This window comes from Etheostoma cragini, chromosome 1 (assembly GCF_013103735.1).
Source record: "Etheostoma cragini isolate CJK2018 chromosome 1, CSU_Ecrag_1.0, whole genome shotgun sequence".
Taxonomy (NCBI): Eukaryota; Metazoa; Chordata; class Actinopteri; order Perciformes; family Percidae; genus Etheostoma; species Etheostoma cragini.
This window is the reverse complement of record NC_048407.1, coordinates 11,400,104-11,415,724: the sequence shown is the minus strand read 5'-3', so window position 1 is coordinate 11,415,724 and position 15,621 is coordinate 11,400,104. Positions and strand designations below refer to the sequence as shown.

General features: G+C 40.9%; 1 protein-coding gene across 1 annotated transcript in view; it reads left to right on the top strand.

Annotated features, from left to right (window-relative positions):
• The window catches only part of uacab (uveal autoantigen with coiled-coil domains and ankyrin repeats b), a 48,078-nt gene extending 33,040 nt beyond the window's left edge, over nt 1-15,038 (top strand). Inside the window, exons 4-19 of the mRNA XM_034880563.1 lie at nt 150-214; nt 1,562-1,619; nt 2,529-2,599; nt 2,962-3,068; nt 3,981-4,162; nt 4,890-4,927; nt 5,410-5,466; nt 5,676-5,783; nt 6,149-6,181; nt 7,388-7,480; nt 8,243-8,273; nt 8,390-8,439; nt 8,861-11,575; nt 11,787-11,939; nt 12,471-12,536; nt 13,588-15,038. Coding sequence (XP_034736454.1) covers nt 150-214; nt 1,562-1,619; nt 2,529-2,599; nt 2,962-3,068; nt 3,981-4,162; nt 4,890-4,927; nt 5,410-5,466; nt 5,676-5,783; nt 6,149-6,181; nt 7,388-7,480; nt 8,243-8,273; nt 8,390-8,439; nt 8,861-11,575; nt 11,787-11,939; nt 12,471-12,536; nt 13,588-13,659 — 3,899 coding nt within the window. The 3' untranslated portion in view covers nt 13,660-15,038. The remainder of the gene's footprint in view (nt 1-149; nt 215-1,561; nt 1,620-2,528; nt 2,600-2,961; nt 3,069-3,980; nt 4,163-4,889; nt 4,928-5,409; nt 5,467-5,675; nt 5,784-6,148; nt 6,182-7,387; nt 7,481-8,242; nt 8,274-8,389; nt 8,440-8,860; nt 11,576-11,786; nt 11,940-12,470; nt 12,537-13,587) is intronic.
• Nucleotides 15,039-15,621: the final 583 nt, after the last annotated feature.

The window sequence follows — 15,621 nt, the reverse complement described above, 5'->3', positions numbered from 1 at the left end:
ACAGTGCGGCTTTTGTTCTACAAGTACCATCTTACAGGGACACTTTGAGTGATATTTGCACATAGCATTTGGCTCTAAAAATACATACAATGCAAAGCCTTGATTGGGAATGGACTTCATTTTCTGATGGCTGCATTTATCACTTTCAGGTAAAAGTGCTCTTCACCTGGCTTCAAGAAATGGACATTCTCTGTGTGTGCAGAAACTCTTGCAGGTAAAGTGCAGTTGTCCTCGCTGTGATACTCAAACACTGTTTGAGCCAATGACTGATATTTACTCCTGTGAGAAAGCATGCCAAACTGCAAGATTATATGTCAAAATGTATTTTATTTTTTTGTTAACTGTTTTTGCCGCTCATGTTGGTGGGTTGTGTAACTGCACACATCGTATCTATGTCCCACAGAGCATCTTCCCAGTTACTGGCCAGTCAGAGCAGTCTCCCTCTCAGCTCCTTTAAATAATTATTGCCAAACAGCCCTGGCAGCCGAGCCCACTCTGTATCGGTCAACAGTGGGCCCTGTTGAGTCACCGTGCCCCACTAGAGGATTTATGTGTTTACAATCAGGGGGCTATCTCTGCAATATTGTGCGTGTCGTAGCTCTTCCCTCGCCCCCACCTCTTTCATGGGAGTGATCTAACGGAGGGTACGGCTGTTGGCAGAGGGTTGTCAGTGGTGTTGACAAGCATACCCTCCTGCAAACCTGCCGTCCATTCTTGGTGCCGTCATCACATCAGACATAGCAGCTGGACACCAACACCCACCACCATTACCACCTCCACTATCTCCCCCTGTCTGCCCAAACCCTCACGGTATAGGATATCCCCCTCTATGCTCCACCGTCAGCTCCCATTGCCGTTCTACTCACCCCCTCCCCCTCTTCGCTTTGTCATTTGAGCTTGCTGCTAATTTTTGGCCCTTGTTGCTGGAGAGAGTTGGGTTTTTATAGTGGGGGCCAGAGAGCTCGCTGGCAAGCTTACCCAGCAACATCATGCCCCTGTTAGCATTAAGTCCTCAAGGCTTTCATAGCAGGCCCTCATCACCACAGTGGTACACTCCGACCAGCTGACTTACTGGGTAGAGATGTCCCACGTATATCAGCACAGCGCCACTTGGCCTAATTTGACCTTTCTGCTGTTGCCCTTCAGGTTCCACTGCCAACCAGTAAACAAAAACTACAATATTGTAACATGATCAAACCATTACTTAAAAGAAGTACTTGAGGTGTAAACTTGAGATACAAAAAAAACAGTGGTCTTTCCTCTGTTGAAGTAATTGTCCAAATGTAGCATCTTTGTAAACTAACCCATCTGTTTCGCATTAACAACTTGATTGAGATGTTAATTAAGGTTGTTTTTATTATTATTATTATTTCTATTTAGCTTTTGAGGCCACTTAGTGACACTAAGTTAAGATTGTGACAAAATGTAGGATTTTCTGAAGTGGGGCTCTTAAATATGTATTTAGTGTTGTACTTGATTATTTTTCAGATTTACTCTTCCAGAAAAATATTTCAGCACTAGTGAGATAATTTGCTTCACTGATTCTGTTGTTGATTTACAGCACAACAGTCCAGTTGGAAATGTGGACCTACAAGGACGAACAGCTCTACACGATGCTGGTAAGACTTCTCTTCTATTCTATTCTATTATATATAAGTACTGGCTGTACTCTAGTGCTGTAGTATAGTTAGGGCTGCTCAATTATGAAAAACAAAAAATCATAATCAGGATTATTTAACACAATTCCTCATTGACTTTTGGAAAGATGTTGCAATTATTGAATTAAAAAAAACAAACAGTAAAACAATACAACAGTAAGAATACTTGGAACTGGGAAATTTTCCTTAATACCTTTTCCTTTTTAACTTTTATATTTATATATTATTTTATCAGCATTACCATAGTTGCTAGTAACAATACTGTCACCACTTATAATTATTGCCATTTGTTTGGGTGTTAGGTTATAACTGCAATTATTACTCTCTTTTCTTTCCTTTCCTGAGCAATGCAGGGTTGGGTTGGGTGGTGGGGGGTTATTAAAGTTAAAATAACCTGGTATTTTGTTATATCCTGGTGTTATCACTTCTTTCATAAAAATGTCAATGAAGAAATTGTTAAAATGTTCGCGATTACTATGTTTTTGTGATTGTATAGGAGCCATAATCGTAATCACAAATAAAACTTTTGATGAGTTGCACCGCTCTAAGTATAGTGCTTAGTCTAAAGCTGACTCTAGTAACTGGACTCTACTCCTATACTGATTGCACTCTGCTCTAGTAATGTAGTAAAGTGCTTTAACTGTATTGTAATTGCATCAGCAGAGATTCCAAAATACAGAAAAATAATGGAATGCAATAATGAAATCCCGGCATCTGTATTGATTTTAAAGACCATATTTCTTTAGCTTTTCACCCTTTCAACATTTAAACCAGGTCCGCGCTGCTGCCTGAGCTGATTGATACACACATGTATTTCACTGGTAAATGGGATGGAATGATTGCAGTTGTTTCTACTTTTTCTCTTCCCAGTCATGGCTGGCTGCTCCTCCAGCGTGAAACTTCTCTGTGACAGCGGAGCATCTGTGAATACCACTGATTTCGTGAGAATTTTTATTTTTTTCACTTTTTCTCACGTTGTTATGGTCTCTTGAAAGATGATTGTGGTTTAATGTGTTTAGTTGTTATTTTAGAAAAGTATTGGGATCAGCTTGCTCCTTAAAGTGCTCCTTAAAGGCTGTAACCTTGCCGATAGCTGTTTGGTCATGTCCGATAAGGTCGGTTAGAGCTGCACAAAAAGGTATTGACTAAATCTGTATTTAGTTCTCTTGAATGAGCACCCTCTACATTCAAGCGCTCGCTATGTTCTGAGTCACTCTGGACCTTTGTTTGCTTTGAGGGGAGATACAAATAGATTTTTTCCAATTTTGTGGATGGATGTAAAATGTCATTTGTTTATCTCCAGGATGGCAAGACACCTTTGGTGCTGGCAACCCAGATGTGTCATCCACGTATCTGTGAGCTGCTGCTGGAGCGAGGGGCTGACATCACCATCCGGGACAAACAAAACAAGTAAGAGACATCTGCCCTTGTGGTGTTAGCCTTTTGGTAGGGTTGGCAAAGTCTGTGTTGCTTACAAAGGGCAGCTTTTGACAGATGGCAGAGGTTGACGACTTAAACAAGTCGCGCTATTTGTATTCCTGTTAATTCCTTTATCATTTTTATGCCCCATATAAAAAAAACAAAATTGTGTTTCACACATTTACAAGTCAAAAAATAAGTAAGTGCAAGACAGAAGACTTTCAAATTCTATCAGAAGACTTTCAAATTCTAATCCCTGCAGTGACAGTCTTTCTCACATTGACATTAAGTCACGGAGAAAGGAGTACGTTCTGTGCTAGCTGAGGTCAGAAAAGAAGTATTCCTGAAAGGACATTGACCTTATGTACCTTGCAAAGATGACTATAGAAACATTTTAACAAAGCTTAGCTGCACAAGCAGGTGAAAAAAAGCACGGTAAAAGTAGAAATTGTAAAAAAAAAAACTAAAAAAAAAAACATGTTTGAAAAGCGTGTCCTTGTGAACTTTAACAGTAGTAAAACACCACTGTATATATTGCAGTACATTTGCATGACTTATTGTACATGGCATACTGGAGTCCTGGAAACGGTTAAAATGACATACGAATATCATTTTTGCCAGACTCATTTACTGATTCTCAACATCTTTCCAAACACAAAGCAAATGCAGTCATTTAGTACAAAAGAACTAGCTTTGCCAAGATTAAGAGTTCAAGGGTAAAGATGACAAGAACAAGGCAACTCAACTCAGCTACCACAACTCCAAATTTTCCAGCAGCAGTTGAACACAATGCATAATAAATTGTTGTTTTTGCCACTATTTTGTAATTTCATAGCCCCATTTTTAGTGACACAGTTGTTTTATGGCTAGTATGTGTCTGTTCTTGTTTGCGCCCCCCTTCAGGACGGCGCTGATTCTGGGCTGCGAGTACGGCTGTAAGGATGCGGTGGAGGTGTTGCTGAAGAGTGGCGCTGACATGAAGGCCGTTGACGGCTTGGGTCACGATGCAGTTCACTACGCTCGCCTCAGCAAGAACCAGGAACTCGTTGCATTGGTCAAAAGTTACCTGGACAAAGCCACCAGAGGTCAGATGGCAAAACAAACGGAAAATAAAATAATCTTCTAGCAGCTTGTTTGAAACAAATACAAGAAGAGCATGATTAGCATGATCGTTGATAGCAACAAACACCCATCAGACCATTAAGAAGAATTGCAGAATGTAAATATTCTCTATGATTATTTAATTTTTGTGTCAGTAAGTGTTTTTCAACACTTCTCACAATATCTTTAGCCATAGCATTGACTTGCACGGTTGTTACCTGAGTTTCTGCTATATTTGCTGTGCCTTTTGTGTGCATTGCTTTTGTGAAACATGTTTTAAAGAAACCGCGTAGTGCAAACATACCTGTTTTTGGCAAATCTTGATAACATATGAGAAGACATGTATAGGCTTGCGTCAGGCCAAAAGTCTGGTAAGTAATGCATGTCCATAAAGGCCCGCACATCCAAACTTATGAACAGTTTTTATTCGTGTGCCATAAAATAACTCTTACAATAACTCAAAATGGTACAATAGCAGTCTTTCTGCTAATCCAAAAATGCAATATCAGATTAATATTATTGTATTTACTATATTTATTGTTTTCATTCTGCATCTTCTGCCTTTATAAGGGTACTGTCAGTTTATTTGTGCACCAGTGAGGGTGAGTTCCAGAAACATTTTGTTGGACAGCTGCTGTCCACTGACAATAAAACCTCTCTATTCTATATTTTTGAGAAGTCTGAACTTGCTGTTTTAACTTTTTGTTCCAGATAAGGAGGCTGCAAAGATGGAACAGTGGAAGCGACAGGTAATCCTACAGCATCTATTAAACCCCACCTATAGCAAGGAGCAGCTGTTATTCTACAAACTGCTTTACATGCTGCTTTTCCAAACTGCAGGACCTTTTATGTGTTCATGTAGCATGATGGAAATAGCTGTGAACTGAAATTTGGCGGCAACAATTTGTTTCCTCAGTCCCTTTGGTAAAAGATGACAAAGGTCAAGGGTGCTTGCATCCCACAGCCATTATTGACATTAATAAAACAGAATCACACTTTGAAGCCTCACGATTCTGCATTTTCTTCCAGTTTTTGCACATTTCAAATCCTTTTCTTTGACTTGTTATAGTCGTTTCATATATCTGAACCTATAAGGGACTCACTGCCGCTCACATGTACATGTCTGCCATCTAGTGATTATAAGTGAGAATTGTTCCATACACTTTCATAGCTTCTGGTCATTTTATACCTTCAAAACCTGGTTGTAAACAGGATCCTGTCTCATTCTCAGTATTCAGTGGAGAGATCGGAGGCAGCTGAGGTAAACATAAGGGATCAAATCCTACACGTAAGTGCTGTTTAACTTCAGCCTCCCTATTCCTCACAAACGCATAAGCAGTTTACGTGCGAGTGCTGGGAATGCTGGAATTCACTGCAACAAAAGTCCAAACCTGTGATCTAGACATCCATATCCACAAAGTACTGAGTTTTAGTAGTTGCATTTTGGTTGTAAATTTGTAAGGTTGTATGGTTTTATTTATGGGGTGTTTGTTTCAGGACTTGGAGAGGCAGAACGAGACCATGCAGGAAAATCTCAAGAAGTCCCACCAGGATCAGAGAGCCCTGTTAGATAAGGTCAACATGCTACAAAAACAGCTCACACAGGTAAACAATACAGCAACACAACAAAAGCAACTTAGCTAGAAAATACAGTACAGTAGTGTGAAACCTTCCAGGCACGCTTGTCCTCTGGCACCACTACTGGCTTGGTTTTTTTCTCTGGTTAAGGAGATTTGACGCATTAGGTGCCGAAATTAAGCAAATATACATAATAAAAGCTAAGTTGAGTCAAGCTCTTGACTTAATGTCATCATCTCAATATCAGAGATTGTGTAAAGATAATCTAATAATAATCTAATCACAGAGGAGGCTTAGCAGGCTTTTAATACTGATTGCTAATATAAATTATTCATGATCAAAGGACTTTTAGTGTATACTGTATTTATAAGATCTGTTTTATTCATCTGCAGGAAAAGATTGCTGTGGAAGACACTCAAAAAGAGGTATGAAACAACAATTATTTATTGAACATTGTGGGCTTTTTTCACAATTGTCTCAGTTGTTTCACTGGTTACGTTTGTTTTAAAGAATTGTAAACTGGATGCACGTTATAATCAACATAACATTTAACATACAGTAGTAGCAATCATGAGTGCAGTGTGGCGACAGTGTCATGTAACGGTATGACCTCTGAAACCTTAAAATAAGAGCAAATGAAAGACTGGAGGATATTGCTGGTGCTGTATCAACACAGAACTCTACATGTGGAAGTGAAAGGAAGGGAAAAGGAAGGTAGCACAATCTGAAATGCCACTCGATTTAATAGCACTAAATAACACCCTAGCTCTGCCACACATTCAGGATGATTGGTCAATGGATGTGGCAATTCACCATTTTGTAGTTTCATAAACACATCTAAAAAGAAATGTTGGTTCCTTTGTTTCAGTTGGAAAGTAAGGGAAGAAAGACCCAACAAAAACAAAAAAATCTACAAACCACAAATGTCAGCGTGCATGTTCACACGTTGTACCATGTGCTCCTGTATGTTTCATGAATGAGGCCCATTCTCCTAAAAGTTGCTACTTGTTGAATTATGATGTACAACAAAGAGATCGCAAAGGCAGATTTTACTACCAAGAACTCCACGCTTCATAATTTATCAACAATAAAAAAAAATCCTTTTTTGCTAAACAGCACTAAATAAATGAGGTAAAAAAAGTAACAAGTAAAGTAAATTTATCTCCAAACGCCTTTGCTAAGTTACTTTAAAAAAATGTTTTGTCTTTTTTTCTGTTTTGTTTTTACACCAAACAGTTCACACTGGTGTGTGGCAGGCATTATCTGCATTTCTCAGCATACTCTCAATGGAAGTGTTTGTATACCTTTTGTGGTAAGGGATATAAATAAACTGTATGGTAACACTTTACTTAGATATCTGGGAACCGAGTGCAGCCGTACTACAAAAAAAAGGTAACTCTTTACTTGGAGGTATCTACATAAGAGTGACGTGACACAGCCATGACGCATGAATGTTAACCCTAACCTGTCAGAAACGTTTTTGACTTGTTTCTAACGTTTGACACGTTCATGAAAGTATAATTTCACTCTTATGTAAGTGATACCATCAAGTAAAGTGTAACCAACTGTATTTGCATCACGAGTCATGTATTGATCTGAAAGTGCCTTTATTCTTCTTTCTATTGAATCAGAAGGAGCAGTTGAAGGTGTTACTCAGTGCCAAAGAAAGAGAAGAAGGAGCTCGAGGCCTGGAGACTGTCAAGGTCCAGCTCCGGAGTACAATGGTCAGTGACTTTATTCTTTTTTTCTATTATTTCTTTCGACCCCATTTACACTACCCGTCAAAAGTTTGGGGTCACTTAGAAATTTCCATTGCACTCAATTGCAGACAGAATATCAGCTCAGATCAGTTGCGTTGTTTTTTTTTTTTAACCAGAGCAGCAGTTTTTAGTGTACATTATGTGCTTACATAGTTAGTTTTTTTAAATGATATCATATTAGTGAACAGAATGTGCCTTTGGTAAATGGGGTGAATGGTTGCTGATAATGGGTAATGTAGATATTGCATTAAAGATCAGCCACCCACTCAGATCAGCTGATATTCTGTCTAGAATGGCGTTGTAAGGAAGTTTGTAAGCAACCCCAAACTTTTGACTTGTAGTATAGTATATCGAGGAGAGTAGGCTAAATAACAGAAGCACCTCTCCCCCAAAAATGATCACACAAGTGAATCAAACATCTCTAAAACAGTTGCTTTGTTTTGTTTCAAACAAAAAAATAACATTGTAACCTTCTTGGAGAGAGGATATGTTACAGGACTGATGTATTAGACTCCTTTGGGTTTAGCCAAGTGTCCCTAAAACTGGCAACTGTGAGTGCTTTGAGAAAACGCTTAATAAATGTAGTGAAACATTACAGCACATGTTTGAGATAAATCAGTGCTGCTAAAACATTCTACAATGTGTTGTAAATAAAATATATTTGAAATTTTAAAAGTCTCAGTACAAGCATTTTTAATGAGAATGTGTATCGGCCTGTGTCCACAGGGGGACTACTCTGGGCAATCTGTTATCAAAGGTAAGCTTCCTTCCATTTCTTGAATCCTAAAGAAACATTTGATATCATAATTTCAACTGTCACCTTCAGAGTATGAGGAGGTTTGAATGGTATGTTTTTACACTGTTGTCTTGCAGGTAAAGAAAACATTTTGGTCAAACAAGCTCACAGCCTGGATTCTGAGCAGGTCAGTTGTAATCTGTGGAACAAGTCTGTGGCAAATACAGCGTTAGTAGTTTGCATGGAAGCAGTTTGTGTTTACAGTGTAAAAGGACTGCATTTACACAGCGCTATACAACTACTGAAAGCACTTTTACATAGTACAGGAACCATTCATACACTGGTAGCGAGGCTGCAAGCCCTGCCACAGTGGGCTTACAGCAGGACATGAAAACAAATTAAACTGCTTATACATTATTCAGATGCTGGCTTTCTTCTTAAATTAAATCTGGGAACCAGTCAGTTTGTTTTAAGGTCTTACAAATCAAAGGAAAGAAAGATAAGGAACTTAGCAGTCAACACCTATTCTGTACTCTCAAATTAAGTAGCTTCCTTTCTATCAAAATGACTAATAATGATAATTTAATGTTTTTCCTCTTTCTCTGCAGATATTCCAGAATGCTGTCGTGTCCCGTTCACTGTCCAGACCGCCAGAGAAAAGTCAGCCCACTGTAGGTTGGGACGTCTCTGCTGAACTGGAGGCACTCCGGCGTGAACTCGAGGCAGTCAAGAGAAAACAACAGGCAGCTGAGGACGAGACAGCGCGCCTTCAATCTGCCCTAAACCGTAAAAACCGGGAGTGCCAAGAGTTGGCTCAGAGCCGAGACACCATCCAGAAACAGGCTGACCAGCAGGTTCAAGAACTGGAGGATGCTTTGGGAGATGTCCAGAAGAGGATGCTGGATTCTGAGTGTAAGGTCAAACAGCTGCAAGCCCATGTAGTTGCCGTCAAGGAACACTTAGGAGGCCAGGCGACAGAAGAACTGCGGGCCCAGCTCCAGGACATCAAGGCCAAGTATGAAGGTGCTTCGGCCGAAGTATGTCGCGTTCGTAACCGCCTCAAACAGAGCGAGAAGGCCTTGGACGAGTACAAGAGCAGCGAGAACGAGCTAGCAACAGAGGCAGAAAAGCTGAACCAAGAGATGGAAGCCCTGACTGCAGAAAGAGACGAACTAGCAGAAACCCTTTTAGAAATGGAAACCCATTTGAAGGAGACCCAGACTAAACATGGCAACACAGTGCCAGCTGAGAAGTTTGACAACATGAAAAACTTGCTGACAAACGCAGTAGACGAGAAAGAACGGCAGATTGCTGAGCTGAGGGAAGACTATGATCGTGTGTTGGAGGAGGTGGCGGAGCTACATCGACAGCTGAACACTCCGTCATCCCAGGGAGGATCGGGGGCGATGTCTGCTGAGGAGCAGCAGAGGATACGGGCGGCCCTTGAAGAGCAGAATGATTCATTGAAAAGGAAACTGGTCGATGTGACTAACAAAAGCCAGGCTCTAATTAAGGAGGTCGGCCAGAGCGAGGAGGAAAGAGATATACTACGAGAGCAGCTGGACGAGATCAACAGCAGGATTGAGAGCGATTTTATTCCCATGAAGGTGCATGATGAAGCCCGGGCAAACATGGTGACGGCTTTAGAGGAGCTGGAGGACAAACTGGTGGAAGCCAGCGAACGTTACGGAAAAGCAGAGGCACAACTCCAGCAGCTTCTAACCGAGAGGCCCACGCTGCAGGAGAATATCAGCAGGCTCCAAAGCGCAAGTGAGAGGCACCTTAGGGAAGTGGACACTCTGAGATCTCAGAATGCCGACCTGGCGAAGAAACATGAACTTTTGCAGAGGAAATGTGAAGACAAAGATAAAGAGTGTGTACAGCTGACCGCGCAGAGCCAGGCTCTGAAACAAAGCTTGGAGGTAGAGTATGTTCCCAGAGAGCAGCACGAGCAAGTGAAGATGGAGTTAAGTTCCACCTTAGAGAGTGTTAAAGCTGAGATGTTGAAGTTGGAGACCAAGGGAAAAGAAAGTGCAGGAGAATTGAAGAATGTGAAAGAAGCAAATGATACGTTGAAAGAGAAGTTGGAAAAAGTCCTGTTGGAGATGAAAAAAGACTACATGAGCGTAAAAGACCACAAAGCTATCGCAGACAAGTTGAATGCTGCTGTGGTCAAAGCAGAGAACAGAGCAAATGAAGTTGCTGGGATGTATGCCTTGGCTCAGGAGGAATCGCTAAAGCTTACCCAAGAACTGGAGGCGCAGAAGAAAGAACTTGATACCATACAGGAGGCTATTCAGTCCAAGTTTATCCCGCTGACAGCGGCTGAGGAAAAAGAACACTCGCACAGTGCCCAGGTGAAGGAGTTGACAGTCAAACTGTTGGAAATGGAAGAGAAGTATAACGCAGAAAGGTCTGCCAGAGAGAGCAACAGACAGGAGAAAGATCAACTAAAAGTTGAGATTGAATCTGTTCAACAGAGACTGAACTCTGCTGTGGTTACCAGTGAAAAGCACAAGAATGTGGAGGAAGAGTTCAAGGGTAAATTTGAGGAATTAACACAGAAGTTGGTTAGGCTAGAGCAGCAGCACAGGGAGGTAACGCTTCAGAATGCTAATCTTCAAAACCAGAACGCCCTCAGCAACGCTCAAATCCAGAATCTCCAGGAGCGTCTGAAATCGGAGTTGACTCGGATAGCAACATACGACACAGAGCTCAAAGCCCTCCACGACGCCATGCAGCAAGCCCAGGCCGACTGCAAGAAAGCCAGAGAGGCTCAGCAGGAGGAGGCCCAGAGGGTTTGTGCCCTACAGAAAGAAGTTCAGGAACGCTGTGGGGAAGAGGCATCTCTGCTGCAACAACAGGCCAAGGCCAGGGATGCCCTGGAGGCCGAGGTCGCTAAGCTTCGATTGGGTCTCCGCGAAGAGGAGGAGAACAGCGCCCAGAGGGCTGAAGATGTATCTGCCCTGCAATCTGAGCTCCTTCAGGCCACACAGGCTCTGGAGGAAATTCGCTACAAGGAAGACCAAATGAACCAGCTGAAGAAGGAGAAGCAGCAGCTGGAGGAGGAGGTGGCCAATCTGACAAACGAGCTGCGGAGCTTGGCTAAGGAGAGTGAAGAGGCCCACCGGGAGGCATCGCAAGCAAGGGAGGGTGAGAGCAGGGCGCGGGCCGAGATGGCGGCCCTCCAGGAGAAGGGTCGTGCAATTGAGAGAGAAATTAGGGAGCTGAAAGAGAGATATGATGAGTCGCTCAGCACCATCGGTGATCTTCAGAGGAGGATCCAGACATCAGCTCAGCAGACTGAAGCAAAAGACAAGAAGGTAGTAAAATGTTTTGTTGTCAGTCATGGTTTTAATTTATAAACTACAAGGTGTGTTTGGTTCTAGATATAAAAAATGTGATAATATACTCTAATAGTATTTGTGTGTTACTTTTAGCTTTGTGTACATGTAGTTTTTTTAAGATTTTTACATGGCTATTGTAATGAAAATCTGTTGTCAATGTATGAATAGTTTTGTGTGTGTGTGTCAGATCACAGAGTTGCTGACAGATGTTGAGCGATTGAAGCAGGCACTTAACGGTCTGTCCCAGCTGGCATACACAAGCAACGCCCCCAATAAGAGACAGACGCAGCACATCGACACACTCCATGGCCAGATAAAGAGCCTACAGCAACAGCTGGCTGTAAGTGGGCATAAACAATATTATGTAAATATGTGCATGATCTGCTTTATATTTCCATTTTTTTTATATATTTACCTCACAGTAGCTGTCTTCTTGTCATTGACTGACAGACCGACTTAAAAATATTAAATACATTAGACACAGTGATATTTACAAAGATCATACAGCAACATTCTGGCCTCACAATCCATGTGTTTTTCTGATTTTGTAATTGCACCATGTATACATCCTTTATTTGATAAATACTCTGGTACATTTCGTTGATACAGACAGTCTGGCCACTCTCCATTGACAAGTTTTAACTTCCTTGAAGGCGGGAACTCTGTTGAAGTTTAAAACTATTGGATCTACCCAGAGTCCCTCTGGATTTGGTATAATCAATCACTAACGTTTGGTTGTGACGCTGGCTTAGCATCGCTAGTGTTGGCCTTAGCTAACTCTTTCACCACTAATGGATCAAGCTGGAAAATCTAACTTTTTTCTTTTATCCTAAGATTTATGTGTAGCTGTCTTTGTCTTCTGTTCCCTAAGGATGCTGAGAGGCAGCACAGGGAGGTGGTTTCAATTTATCGAACTCATCTTCTCAGCGCAGCACAGGTAAATTCCTCTCCTAATCTCAGTGGAACATATGACATGTTGTTTTCATTCCCATGAATGGTCTTAATTCAAATAATGTAGGTTCCGTCGTTCAGACAGCTTCTTGATAACCTCATAGAACCCTGACACTAACAGTCACTCCCAGAGATTCAGGGTTTGAAAGAATAATTGAGAGATGAGAGCTTTTGTGGCAATCCTTGGTTATTCCTGGCCACACTTTTCTGATTTTGATGACTAAACTTGTACTAAAAAACTCCTTTTACAAATGTTATAGGCTAGTCCTACATTTCTGCGGATGGCAAAAGAAAGGAATTTAGAAAAATTGGGTGCTGTCACAACTGCTGCAGCATGGCTCTAGTTAGTGCAGTCAACATGGTAGTGAGGTAAAACAGATCGCGGACGACTTGTATGACTCACTGGCAGTGCCAATTAAAAAAAGAAATGATCATACTTGCAAACATTGAATGGAAAGAAAAAAAAACATCGTAAAGATGTTATTCAAATTGCGTCTGTTTATTGAATCATGGCTGTGTTATTGTAAAATCCAAATCAACCAACTTTTAGCACTTTGTCACCATCCAAAAGCATAAGCAACTTCATATGTTTACACAGCGGTAAGATGTTGTGTGACAGCCTGCTGATTATTTGAGGCCGCCATTGCAGATGGGTTGGGAATATGTAATGGTAACTCTTGGAGCAGGCAGCAAACTCATTCATCAAAAAAGGTGAAACAATTGGCTCAGCCCAAATTATTAAAGAATATGAAGTGCACTGTAGCTGATAGCCAGGCTCTCATTGGCTAGCTGTTAGCTAATCAGAGTCAAGCAGCTTAGCTCGTTGAATATTAATGAGAACCGGCACACATTGAGCTGAGTCTTCTTGCAGGCTTTCTATCCCACGCTAGAAAGGTAACAAGGTAACCAAGGCATTGTCCATGGTAGAACTTTAGACCTCACAAAGTGATGAAACACATGTGGCAGGGCACCTTTTAAAGGAAGAAATATGCTACAAATGGATAAACTGAAGCTCACCCTGACTCTTTCTGTCATAGGGCCACATGGATGAGGACGTCCAGGCCGCCTTACTACAGATCATCCGCATGAGACAGGAGTTTGTGTGTTAAAGCTTCCTCCAACAAAACCAAATGCTACCTGCCGACTCAAATTCACCAGTCTCACATTTCCCACTGTAGGGTTCCCCTGCCGTGGCCCCTATGGGTGCCCGGTGTGCGGCAACATTTCTCCAAACAGGCTGCTCTGAAATCCTTAGTTTTTTGGGGGGTTATACTTTACTTGAAAGTATCAACATAAGAGTGACATGACACTGTCATGAACATGTCATAAACATTATAAACGAGTCATAAACATTTGTGACATAACGCTTCTTTAAAAAAAATCTCATTCAGTTTTGTCATGACACGTTAGGGTTCATGTTTTATGTAGATACCTTCAAGTTCAGTGTTACCTTATTTTTCCAGTACGGCTGCACTCGGTTCCCAGATATCTAATTCTCTGTTGTAGATACAAGTGAATAACTGTAGATTTTAGATACAAATATGTTATTTCAACTTAACTAGAAAGCTCATTTTACATTAAAAAAATGACGTATCAATTACTGTATCAAACTGACCTGTGAAATAATTTTGACTTAATAATATGTATGTATGCAGGAACAACAAGATCTTACAGCGCAGTATGTGAAAGGGCAACGCCATCCATCGCTGTCATATCTACGGTATTTTGAGTGATCTGCATTTTCGACTTGAGCTTTGACTCATTATATTCAGTGATACAGGGAGTTTTTTGACATATAGGTTCCTTTTTTCATAGATTACATGCTCTTGGGAATTCTCAGTTGAAATGTTAAATGGACATCAACACTTTTCACATTCCCACCTGACCGCTCTCGTACAGTGTATTTTCGTATTTGACAGCAATGTTTGCTCAAATTTGAGGGATAGGTTCAAATTTTCTCAAGTGGCCCTTTTAAAAGTCTGAACACTGAAATAGGTTTTGCGTGTTGTAATAATTTCTCTTGTTGATACTGGACACTAAAAGTCAAAAAATCCCTTTATAAAACTGAGAGATGATAATCGCTGTAATTTAACTGGCAGTGAAGAGACCTCTTCCTTACATGATTTTGATGTAAGATAGGACTAAAAAATAAACAAAAAAACATTTCAACGTTTAACCAGCAGCATGAATTAGTCTATCAAGTGGGTTTCTTTCAAGGTTAACATTTTTAAATTTTTGATAAGATTCCTTCTTTTTGTTTATTTGCTGAGTTACTGGGACATTGCTAAAGAGAAGAGCATGTTTTACTATAAAATGTCTTTTTGGAAGTTACCAACTTGATTTGACTAACTCTCTCACACAAGGAGGACAGTGGTTTTTGTCCCCCGTCTCTTACATTGAAACACCATTATAAGAAATCCCTTCATGTCCGGATTGGACAGAAGGAATGATTACACATGTAAGCAGTATTTTAAGACAGACTTGGGGGTGAACTTGTCCTTTGACCTAGTTCACGTCGGCTACCTTCTTGAGACGTTCTTGACGTCTTGGCTCTCTTTACTCAATTTGTGGTGCAGTTATCGTCTCCTGGAGGGCCAAACTAGCACGCGTGTTTTCAGAATAATCCAAAGATTCAAAAATATGTCATCTAAATCTTTAAAAAAAACATTTTTTGGTATGTGGTAGATAGTAAAGTGACAGATTTGGGACTCATGTCACTCATACAGTCTGGTTCCATCAGTCCAGACATGCTGGCAGGATTTGAGTCATAGAGGGTGTGAAGTGGAGATCTCTTGCTGTGTCCTACAGTTTGCAGTGGCGCGTCGTCCTTTTGTTGAAACCAGTGTCCTCTAGTGGAGAGACTTGGCAGGCCAAGTTGATAGAAATTGTAATAATCCTTGTGGCCCAGGGGTGGGCAGTTGTTGTTTTTGGAAGCTGTGATATCTGCAGCACTTGGGACATGTGTTATAAATCTTACAGATAGTATGAAATGTGAATGTCAAAAACAAAATGCCAGAGCGTTATCTATTTATATCTGTTACTCTGCATTACTTCATTTAAACCAAACCTCT